Source organism: Dermochelys coriacea, chromosome 5 (assembly GCF_009764565.3).
Source record: "Dermochelys coriacea isolate rDerCor1 chromosome 5, rDerCor1.pri.v4, whole genome shotgun sequence".
Classification (NCBI taxonomy): domain Eukaryota; kingdom Metazoa; phylum Chordata; order Testudines; family Dermochelyidae; genus Dermochelys; species Dermochelys coriacea.
Window position 1 is genome coordinate 17,171,039 of NC_050072.1, and position 11,559 is coordinate 17,182,597.

An 11,559-nucleotide genomic window follows, 5' to 3' on the forward strand; every position below is an offset into this window, starting at 1 on the left:
ATAAAGCCAGTGTCTCCTGTCAGAGTTGCACCTCCTTTTTTGTTCATGTAATATACAGCTGTAGTTCTATTTGTTAGCATTTGAACAATGCAGCCATTGATCAGCGGCAGAGATTTTAGAGTTCACTTTATAACTTTCAGCTCCTGAACACTTATACGGAGCTTAGCCTCCCACACATTCCACCAACCCTAAATGGTCAGCCTCCGGTGACAGGATCCTCAACCAAGAAACATCTGTTAAAATTACAATAGTTGGGGATGGAATACTGAAACACTCACTTCAACACATAGTGGCAACTTGCAGACAATTGAAGAATAATCAACATAGCTCCAATGTCATCCATGTTTGGAGTGAAATTTATTGCTAACTAACCCTGCTAACTTGAAATAAAATTTAATGAAGGTGTCTCACATGAGGAAGGGCCATCTACTCCATTAACCTGAGGTAAGAGCTCACTGATTTTAGATTAAGCTCTCAGAGGAAGATACATCCAGGGACACTTAAGCTTTATTCTGGAAGAAATGTCTTGGCCCTAGGGTGGTCCTTGCTAGCCCTTCTGAAAAGTTATTTGGGTAGGTACAAGGCCCCATTCAACTATTAATACGTTATAAATCTGCAGATTGCAACAGTCTGCAAGTCTCGTGAGAAGAATATGCTAATACCAGAGATGAGTAGCTACCAGTGCGAGGCACTCTGAAAATACCTTTGGCCCAAAAGAAAAGCCAGAGAGCAACATCTTTTATTATTATTTGTATTACTGGAGCACCAAGGAGCCCTACTCACAGACCAGGACCCCACTGTACAGTGCCTAGCACCAACAGAACAAAGATAGTCTCTGTGCCAAAGAACTTGCAATCTATTTATAAAGATCATCTTCCACATAAAAATGGAGGTATTTTCTGTGAGTCACTCCAATAACTATATGAAAGTAGGCACCTTTAAGCCAAGAGCGTTAATTTGATCTGAAGGGAAAAGGTAGGAAACAATGGAATTGAGCCTGAACTGCCTAATGATGTAGGTCAGTTTTTGGAGGCCAACTGTGGGAAGAAGACAGTCTCAATATGCACCCGATTGCCCAAGCAAGAAAACCAAGACGCTTCCTATGTATCCCTTTAGGTCAGAAGGCCCAACTGTCAAAACTGGCAGCTGTCCTCCCAACAGCCATGACAGTACTGATGTGTTTTCAATTCAAACCTCCTATAGTGCATAACTTCCAAGTCGTCAATGCCAAAAAAGGGATACTGCCCTCTTGCATTTGAGGGCAGCAGATTCCTGGCAGGTTTGCTGCCTAGGACACAGAGCCTCATATGAAACAGCAGTAGCATATGGTTTGTACCATTACCCTAGGAGGTTAAAGTATGCAGGTGTAATGTATTATGAATTCAGGAAAAGTATGTGCATGGAAAAATATGTACTGTTAAATACCTGGATAGACAGAGGATACTTGGGGAGAGCTTCCTTTTAAAGAAATACCTGAAACTTGAAATGAAGTTGAATTTTTAATGTCCTGGACTTTTAACTTTTTTTTTTTTTTTTTTAAACCTGAAGCTTCCAAGACCCAACAAGATTTTTTTTTAAGTTGCTGATAAGTTTACAACCCAACGCCAGTTTAAAAGGTTTATGGAATCCCCTGCTCCCCCCCCCCCCCATCATCTTCTTTTTCATTTACACCTGGGAACTGGCCCTTGACCTTTCATCTCAATTCTTACAAAATAGGTTTTAAAAAAAGAGACACACCCTTGCTGATCCCACTGGAGCACTGCATCTGGGGTCAGGGTCTTGCTCAGATTGTAGAGTCCATATGTATCATGTGGGGAAACTTTCAAGATCTGGTAGTTTTACTGATGCAGCTTATGAAATAGTTTCCCCCAGGACCAGTTAGTCCAATGTGGTTTAGAAGTACATTAGTCTGGACTTATGTAGATGTTCACACATGAAAATCCACAAGATCTTTGGCAAGAAAAATCTGTACACTTCAGGTGAGAGTGGATGGGAAGATCTAGAGGACTGAAAAAAAATTACAATATGTTAACTACTGCAGGTGGTAAAAATGGTTCCCACTTTAACAGCGGAAACAGTTTGTTTTTAAAGCAGCAGCAGTTATATGTTATTTACTTTGTCTACACTAGAGCTTTCTATCAGGGGAAGTGTATCCATGGTAGCAACAGTAGAAAGTTTTAGGAGGTAAATAAGTCTACTGTAGACAATTCTGTGGCTTACTATTCCTCTCAAAAACCTGCATGTCTGGAACCTATGGAAAGCTTCACCCAATCTCCTTCAACCACTGCCCCCTAAACTATATTTTTGTCCTGTTTGTTTTTTAAATTCCCACTTCTATTAGCAATGCTGGAGGCCCGAGAAGGCAGCCCAGGTCAACGGTTTTCTGAGTTTGGCTACAGACGTATGTGACCTTGTTCAAGTTATTTAACCCAACCTTTGTCAAGCCAGTCAGCAGCTTGCTATCCCCCTTTCCTTTCTGCCAATGCTCAAAAGGCCTCTCTACATTGTGGAAAACTTACGGGTTTCAGAATTTATAAGGAAAATTCTGCATGAATTGTTTTGGAACAAATGCATGAATTCATTGCAACAAATGGTTTATACCTTCCTCCAAGTGTTTTCTAATGGGACGTGAATGCTCGCAGCAGGAAGACTAGGACTGAAACGTATATGGCTATGTCACTAAGGCCACATCTAAACTACGACGCTATAGAGGCATAGTATGGTGCCATAGCTACGCTGCTATAACCCCGTTGTGTAGATACAAACTACAACAATTGGAGGGGTTCTTCTGTCACTGTACAAACACCAGCTCCCTGAGCTATGGTAGCTGGGTAGACTTAAATGTTCTTCAACCAATCCAGCTGCATCCACACCAGGGATTAGATTGGTTTAAACTGTGGTGCTCAGGGGTGTTGATTTTTCAAGCCCCAAGCGCAGTAGCTATCTTGACCTGTTTTAAGTATAGAACAGGTCTGAAGTAGCAGCCCTCAGTGAAGCACTGTCTACACAAGTTTCAGAGTACTCTTCCACACAAGAGAAGTGCACATTTGCAATTTACACATCAAGAGAACCTCTGTAATTTGCACTAGTACAGAGTGTTCACACTATGCATCCTCGCTAGTGTAAACTTGCTGAATATATCCACACAACACAGCTCCTTCAGCTTGGACTACACTTTAAAATTAGGTCAACATAGCTACAGCATTCAGAGGTGTGAATGCACACCCCTGAGTGCCACTGCTATGCCAGCTTAACCCCTGGTGTAGATCAATCAAAGTTGACAGAAGAATGCTTCAGTTCACTTTCCTGATCAACAGGAGCCAAGTTGAGTTCTTACAGTGATGAAAAAATCCCTCCCATCACTGTAGTTCCTTATCAGCGCTACAGAGTTACAGCAGCATAGCTATGGAGCTGTACTGATGCCACTACGCTGCTCCTAACGTAGACATGGCCTCCAACTGCTCCAGTATCTACGTCAGTTCCCAGCACAAGTCCCCAAAGCGGGAGTAGCAATCCAGAAGGAGAAGTGCTGTATCAATATTTTAAAGTACTGCATGGGTTGTATTTATATATTAAAATGCTAAATATTTTGTAAGTTTAAATATAACTGGCAAATAGAAGTCAGCTTACACTTTTTTTTTTTGCTTCGTTATGGTATATAAAGAATGCTGGCAGTCCATTCCCCTGCCCCCTGTTAAAAATTCAGCTTGGCTAAAGAACATTTTTGTTAAGTTCCAATCACCCTAACTCTTCCTTTCAAATACACACAATAAACATGCTCTTCAGACCCCTGCAAGTCCTCCAGGAAAACCCAAACCAGATTTGACATTCCTGATATTTCAGCAATTAAACCATCAGGAAACATATTAAGAGAACACCTTCCGGGTTCTCTTTGTACATAATAGAACAACAAAAAATGCAAAAGGACACAAATCCAATTGTTGTAAGATCATTCACAGATCACCTTTAAATTGCATCAGCACTGCATACAAATATTCTTTTTATTAAACAAAAGTATTATAAAAATAGGAGACCCATGCACAGTGTTATAGAAGCTGTATTAGTTCAAAACCAGAAAGCAGCCAGATGATGTTCAGGAGATACGATGGGATAACCACATTCAACAGTGCAGCTGCAATGTCCTTACTGGAATGGACACAAGGAAGGCAGAATTTAGCATCAAAATTCTCTAGTGCAGCAGTTCCCAAACTGTTGTGCGTGAGCTTGATGTTCTATCCATTCACCTCAACACACTTTTTTAAGAAGGCAGTACATGAACAAATCAAGTTTGGGATCACTGCTCTATCAATACATGGCTAGACTGTGTCTGCATGTGAGAACAGTTCTATTCAATAAACTGAGATACTAGAAGAGTAACAGGTATTTCTAAATACAACTTTGAAAATTCCTTTGATAAGTATACCACTTCTATACCAACTATTTGTTTAGCTATCTGAAGTATAGACTTCCTTTAATGAGTTGCCAATACATTTTTAAGAAAACCAATGCTTTTATGCCAGTGTTTTTGGTAACAAAAGATAGTAATGAAAATCCTGAGTTCTCTCTTCTGCCACTTGTCCTTTTCTGAAGCCATCATTCTGTTTTTAGCATGATCTTCTCCACAGCAACTAAGCGTTATCACAAACTAAAAAGTATGATGTCAGCCGAGGAGTAAAAGGAGGCAGAACAGATGGAACACTTCAGGAACAAAGATCCTGTTTTCATGCAAACTCCATTGTGAGAGTCATTTAAAACAAGAAAAAGTACTGAAGAATATACTACAAGGAACAATCCTAAACTGCTGAAGAATAGACTGGATGGTCTAATGAGTCATTCACATCTAATTTTTATGATCCTCTGAAAGAGGAAGAGAAATACAGAACACAAAAATTTTTCAATTATGCGTGACCAAGTCTTTAGTCACTAGTGTTTATTTCCTGGAAAAGCATTTTCACATCTGAATACTGAAATTATTTGATGCTCTCATGGGCACACTTTTAAAGAAAGGGTCTCAGATCTGTGTAGTCGAACCTGTTGCATGGGGAATCAAGGGGCACATTCCTACTCTAATAATCCGTAAACATTTGATTTTGAAGTTTGTTAAATGAACACTTCAACTACTTATACCACAGAAATGATTAAATAAAAAAAAAAAAAGGTATTTGTGAATAGGCTTTTCATGAACAAATAAAGAGAAAATCCTTGACCTGAGCAGCTTACAGTCCAAACAGATAACAGACAAAAGATGGGGGAAAGTAAACCCAGTGAATAAACGGTGTTTAGAATGCATCTTTTTAGCTCCACTTATTTTGTATTATTTTAACTCACCATTTGACTCAAACAGCAAATGTAAACAAAGTAATACAAAAAAGGAAATGGAACAGAGTGCTTTTGTTTAGGCACCCATGTTTGATCATTTAGGCCACCCTCCTTTACAAATTAAAAAAAATGCTTTCAATTTTCTTACCAGAAACACTTGTGCATGAAATGATCTTACCAACACCCCCATCTTTCTCTCTCACCCTGATACCACAAGAAAGTGACAATACTGAATCTGTGACATCACAAGTATGACCTTATCACGAAAGCATGATTTGAAAAACAAACGTGTGACTTTGCAGTAAGATCAACAGGAAGCAAAAACTGAAGTGTGAGGGCAAGAACACTTAGTCAAACACGCGACAGTTAAAAATAGCAACAAGGGAAATAACACACATTTATTCCCCATTAAGTTTGCTCATGGTGGAAATCTCATCTTATTTGTCTGAATGAGCATGAATGGAAGTTTGTCATAATAAAAGACTAAGCATGCAATTCTGCGAACATTCAGACAAACTACTATCATAATTCACATCTCACAGAAGCCAATGCAACTACTCCCATGCATGTGTTTGCAGAAACTGGCCAAAAGTTAGTAAATTTCACACTCAATTTTACCACAAATTGTATTTTTTAAAAAAACCCACCACACTGAAGGCAAAACAAACTATTTTTATTCAAGCAGATTATATTGAAATGTATGGTTTAAAGTTTAACGCACACAAACAAATAATCCCCACTAAATGTATGAGCCTGAACTATTCTTGCACTCAGCTCTTTATGCAAGCTTCCCAGACCATTCCAGTCTCATGTTTTATTCCATGCAAGGGCCCGTTCTCACCAGCCCCAAGCCCCGCTTATTGTATCCCCAGACAAAAGGACAGACTGGGGGAGTTAGTTTAAGGGACTGGTTGGAGAATTTATCCCACTGACTGAGAATGAAGAGAGACATCCATTCAGTTCTTTCATGCCATTATGCAAACCTGAATAGCTGCAGCTACTAAAACTGAAAAAACCTTATCAAGTTTAACCAAGCAGTCTTTGATTCTAACAGCCTGCCCAGAAGGAGAGATTACAGCCCTATCCCTTCACAACACTACCGCTGCCTGCCTACAGTGGCTTGTGCTGGTTTATGCTCCAGCAGTTGTCCATCATCCCCTCTCCCCGGAGAGAAGCTATACTATACCCCTCCATGTCTAGTTAGTAATGTCAGTCTGTTAAGCAGACTCCAGTTTAGCAGAGCTGTCCTGTGCCAGCTCAGTTCTGCCATCCTGCCCCATTGGTGCACCTAGGCTTCAGGCCACTTGACTGGTAAATTTCACTTCCCCAGTGTCCTATCCCTTTTGGTATAAATACTCACCACCACCTTGCCTGACCCAGTGCTAGCGGATTGCATTGGTCTGGCATTCTGCAAGCGTCCCCACCCCAGGCACTCCTGCCCATTGCCCTGGCAGAACTTGCCCTACCAACCTACTGCTCACCCCTCACGGAGCTCACCCCCCCCCAACTCCCAGCCAGAACGGGGGCCCAGTCCCAACCCCTGCTCGGCTCACCCATCTGGCATGTTATTGCCTATTCTCCTGGCAAGGCTCAGCCCTCACCCCGCCTCTCCTCGGGGGCTGTCCAGTCTCCTGGCCAAGGTTCACACCAACACACGTCCCCTTTCAGGGGCTGGTGGCCAGTCATCTTGCGTGGAAAGCCCCCCACCTCCCAGCAGATCCTCATATCGGCAACCCCCTGGCTGGGGCGCCCCCTCCCGCCCTCCAACCGCAGACCCAGAGTCCCGTCCCCCCCCCCCTTGTAACATCCTCCCACGGTCCCCTGCCAGGCTGCCCACACCTCCACCCACGGCTAACCCTCAGGGGGGCTCGCCCGGGATTACCCCACCCCCAGGGAGCCCTCCCCAACTTCTCAGCCCCGGGCGCCTCACCGGGGCCTCCCTGCCCCGGGCGGGCCACAGCGGAGCCAGGCCTCCTCTCGCTCAGCCGGGCCGGCGGCCGCCCCCCTCCGCGATCCTACCGAGCGGGAAGGCCTCACCCCTCGCCCAGGCCCCGTCCCCCCTCTCCTCGGGCACGACTCCCCCCCCGGGCGGGCGGGCCTCACCCTGCCGGCCGACGATCTCGGCCACATGCTCGGAGCTGGGCACCGGGACGCACTCGGTGGTGTTGACGCTCTTCCTCCGCAGCAGCGCCGCCTGCTCGCCGTTCAGAGCCTGGGCCGCCGCCGGGCCCCCGCCTAGGCCGCCGCCGTAGGCGTGGGACAGCATCGCCGCCATCATGCCCTGGGGATCGTCCGCCCCGTACAGCGCCCCGGCCCCCGCCGTCTCCGGGGCATCGAAGGCGGCGGCGGGGGACAGCAGCACGGAGCCGAGCCCGGGCAGCAGCGGGTGAGGCGGCGGCGGCGGCGGCGGCGGCCCCCCCGGCGGCAGCTGCGAGGGCGAGGAAGAGGAGGACGAGGAGAGCAGCAGCGAGGCCGGGTCCTCCTCCTCCTCCTCCTCGTCCTCCTCCTCCTCCGCCGCCGCCAGCAGCTCCTCCTCCAGCTCCAGGTCCCCTTCGTCCTCGACCTCCTCCGCCCCGTCGGGCCCCGGCTCAGGCAGCGGGGGCAGCCCCGCCAGCCGCTCCCGGGCCTGCTGCCGGGCGGCCGCCTCCCCGCTGCCCGCTAGGCCGTGATCGTGGAGGCCCAGCCCGGCCAGGCACTCCCGCAGGAGCAGCGTGTCCGGCTGCTGGAGCAACAGCGGCGGCGGGGGCAGACGCTGGGCCTCGGCGGGCTCCTCCTGGGGGCAGGCGGCGGCGCTGCCGCTCGGCATGGCCGGGAGCGGGGGCTCGGCTAGGTCCGGGTCCGACTGCCGCCGCCGCGGAGCCTAGAGGGGCAGCGTCCCCTCCATGCCGCTGCCGGGGACACCGAGTGACGCGGGGCACCGGGCGCGGCCTGGGCGCTGCTGCCGCCGCCGCCGCGCTCAGCGCGTCTTTTGTTCCATCGCTTCCCTCTCCTGAGAGGGCCGCAGGCGGCGGCGAAGGCAGCGGCAGCCCCGCCCCGCCCCGCTCTCCCCGCCGAGCGATTGGACGGTGGAGCCGGTGCCGGGGCAGGACTGGGAGAGGAGGGAAGCGCCCTCCCCCGCGGCCGCCGAGCACGAGCCGGCGCTGATTGTTGGGGCGGCCCAGCGCTTATTGTGACGGCGACGGGGCCGGGCTGGATCCCCCTCCCTCCGCCTCCGCCTCCGCCTCCGCCGCCGGCCTGGGTCCGGCCAGGGCGGGCCCGCAGGCGGCGGCTCTGCGAGGAGGCCTCCGGGCTGGCGCAGAGAAAAGGCCCCGGAGCCGCCTGCGAGCACGTGCGCGGGGAAGCGGCCCCAGAAGAGGTTCGGGCGCCTGAGCATGTGGGTGGCTGGCTGGAGAGCGGCCCTCGGGGGGCTGCCTGTGCCCGGAGCCTGCGTGTCCCTAGGGTGCGGCGCTGGGTGTCCGGCTGGCTGTGCCCGGACTGCTGTGTCCTGGGAGCGCGCCGGGGGTGTGTGTGTGTGTGTGTGTGTGTGTGTGTACGTACCTGGGGCAGCCACACTAGCTGTGAGTGTGTGGTTTCCCCCCCCCCCACCCCGTATCTTCTTTTTTCACATGGGAAATACCTATCACAAGCTTTTCCAGTCTGTGTCCAGAAAGTCTGAGTCCCTTCCCATGCTGGTCTGCCTGCTGAGATACTGCATTAGGGTCTGGGTATCATTCGGCTGCTTTTGTGTTCAACCATAATGGGGTTTACTCCTGCAATAGTAACTGCGCTTGCAGAGCGTTATTGCCCCCTTTTTGACCTGAGCAACTAGTAAAATGTCAGGATCCTGGGGATGTCCACGTCAAAGCGGAAATTGATGAAGTCTGGTATTCTCTTTGATGCATCTGTTAGTTACAAAGAACCGATAAGGTCCTGCTTCTCCGAGCACAGAAGGAATAAGAACAAAAGGAACAGTTGTGTAACTTACACAGCCTCAAGCCTCTTTAGTCAACAAATTCCAAAACTTACTCTCTCTTGCTTTTCCTGGTGTCATACTACTCACCCTTTGGCTTTTTTGCCATCTACTTCTGCCTCTTGCTCTGTTCTTGGCTGTCATTGGTGTCTGGCTGTGTGTTCTCTTTCTCTCACTCAGTCACAACCTCTTCCCCCTGCCCCCCGTTTGAGGTATGGGCCCTTAACCTTCTCTTTACTACCTTAAATGAAGGGCACATTCACATATTAGTTTGAACAAGTTTTTAACTCAACCTATAACAAGGCTTCATCCAGCTCATAATAGTATTTTCAGCCTTTCATATAAGCCGTGCACCATCTTTCTTTCTAAACATACTTGTGGCAGTTTTCCTTGAACCCTCCAACAAGTTTCACAACTCTCAAACAATCTTCTCCCAGAAGGAAATGAAAGCCTCTGGCTAATATTCTGGTATTTTCCAGTGGCATTCCTCACCAAAGGACATCTCCCATGGAGCTGTTCTGTTAATCACCCCCAATGAACAGTGATAGATATGTCGGCAGAAGACGTAGCACTGTCCATACTGGTGCTTTTGTCAGCAAAACTTACATTGGTTGGGGGTTGTTGTTTTTCTCCACACCCCTGACCAATAAATGTTTTGCTGACAAAAGTGCTAGTGTAGACAGAGCCTAATGTGTATAAATGTTTGCAGGATCAGGGCTAGGGTAGTAAATTAATCTCACATTAAAAAAAAAAATTCTTCCATTATTATTTTTCTTCTTCATTCTGGGGCTTTGACCCGCATTAGGTTGTTTACTCATTATAGAACCAGAGGAGTACCCATTGTTCTTTCTGCATGGGTGGAAAGAAAAAACATTTTTCCTGCACTTTTGTTGGTCTAGTATATGCACCCTCTTCAGTTTTTCCCCTACCACAAACGGTGTTTTTTGTTCATTCCTGGTACAAGAGCCTCAGTAAATCCACCCTATTTAAGGCATATTATTGAATACAGCAAAAAGAGAAAAAAGTAAAGCTTATTACGTTTGCTCTTGTTATAGTTTCTAATGCAATAATAGACAATTAGCATACAAATGTTGGTGGGTGTGCCGTTTATCTGTCTCTCGCATTTGTTCAAACAATTCAAGTGGTTGTCAGCCATTAAAGGGAACCATGCAACGCAAGTCTTAGTTGGAGAACAGAACACATAATCCAGAGTGAAATACATTCAACAGGCAAGAGTCCCACATCAGAATAGTTCGGTGGCTAGAGCACTGTCCCAAGAGGTAGGAGACCTTTGTTCAAATCCCTTCTCTCATTAGGCAGAGGTGAGGAATTGAACCGAGGTCTCCCATATCATGGGTGAGTGCTTCAGCCACTGGGCTAAAGGTATAAAGGAGGTTTTTACTCCAGCATTTCTTGCTAAAAACAACTTCAGTGCTTGACTCCAGGAGAGGGTTCCCAAAACTCAAATCTGGCCTCACTCACTGGGGAAAAAAAAGCCACCCCCAAAATGCAATCACCACTAAGAACTTTAACAAATGGACCTTCCTAGCCTTCTCTGAGTAATCTAATTAACTCATCCCAGGCTGTCTGTCTTGCTTCCAAGTTCTCTATAGAAATAACCACCAGATCATGTAACCTTTTTCTGCCCCATGGATGCTCTTGCTTAGTTTTAGCTTGCTGAAATGCCTTTCATTAGCAGCTACAGTTCCAGGAAGACCGCAAAATTATCCAGTGCTGTTTCTTGCATATAAAGACCTTTTGTGAACGTAGCTAAGGAGATCAATGGGTACCTTCATTTCCAAGTCATCCTTAACAATTCGCTTGCAAAGACTGGTGAAAAGCTCAGTCTTGTTCTCAACTCTCCAGAGTTTACATCTTCAGGATAGCTGCTTGGTGAGTTGTGCGTGTGCTTCTTTAGTCTTCACTCCTGATACTTTTAAGTTTCTTGCCCATGAAAAAAGCAAGCCTTTCTCTGACTCCATCATACTTATGGATCGTATTCTCCAACTGTGTTAATGTTGTGTCTATGACTGAGTTGAAAACCTTTCATTCAAAAGCTTTTTCAAGATCGGATGACCTTCCAACTTTTGCAAGTTTACCTGGCATTACTCTCCTCCTTTGAGATAATTTCTCTTTGAACTGCATGGATATTGCTAAATGTTTGAAAACAATTATGAGCCATACCAACTGGGAGGAAGAATTTAATCAGAAAAATATGAATGGTAATGGGGAATTGTTTAAGAAAACTTTACTAGCTGCCCAAAAACATGATCCCACAATTGAGGAAGGCC

At 46.9% G+C, this 11,559-nt stretch overlaps 1 protein-coding gene across 1 annotated transcript in view; it reads right to left on the minus strand.

Moving 5' to 3' along the window:
* MEX3C (mex-3 RNA binding family member C) overlaps positions 1-8,375 on the minus strand; it is a 30,605-nt gene extending 22,230 nt beyond the window's left edge. Inside the window, exon 1 of the mRNA XM_038403107.2 lies at positions 7,423-8,375. Coding sequence (XP_038259035.1) covers positions 7,423-8,125 — 703 coding nt within the window. The 5' untranslated portion in view covers positions 8,126-8,375. The remainder of the gene's footprint in view (positions 1-7,422) is intronic.
* Between the last annotated feature and the right edge of the window lie 3,184 nt (positions 8,376-11,559).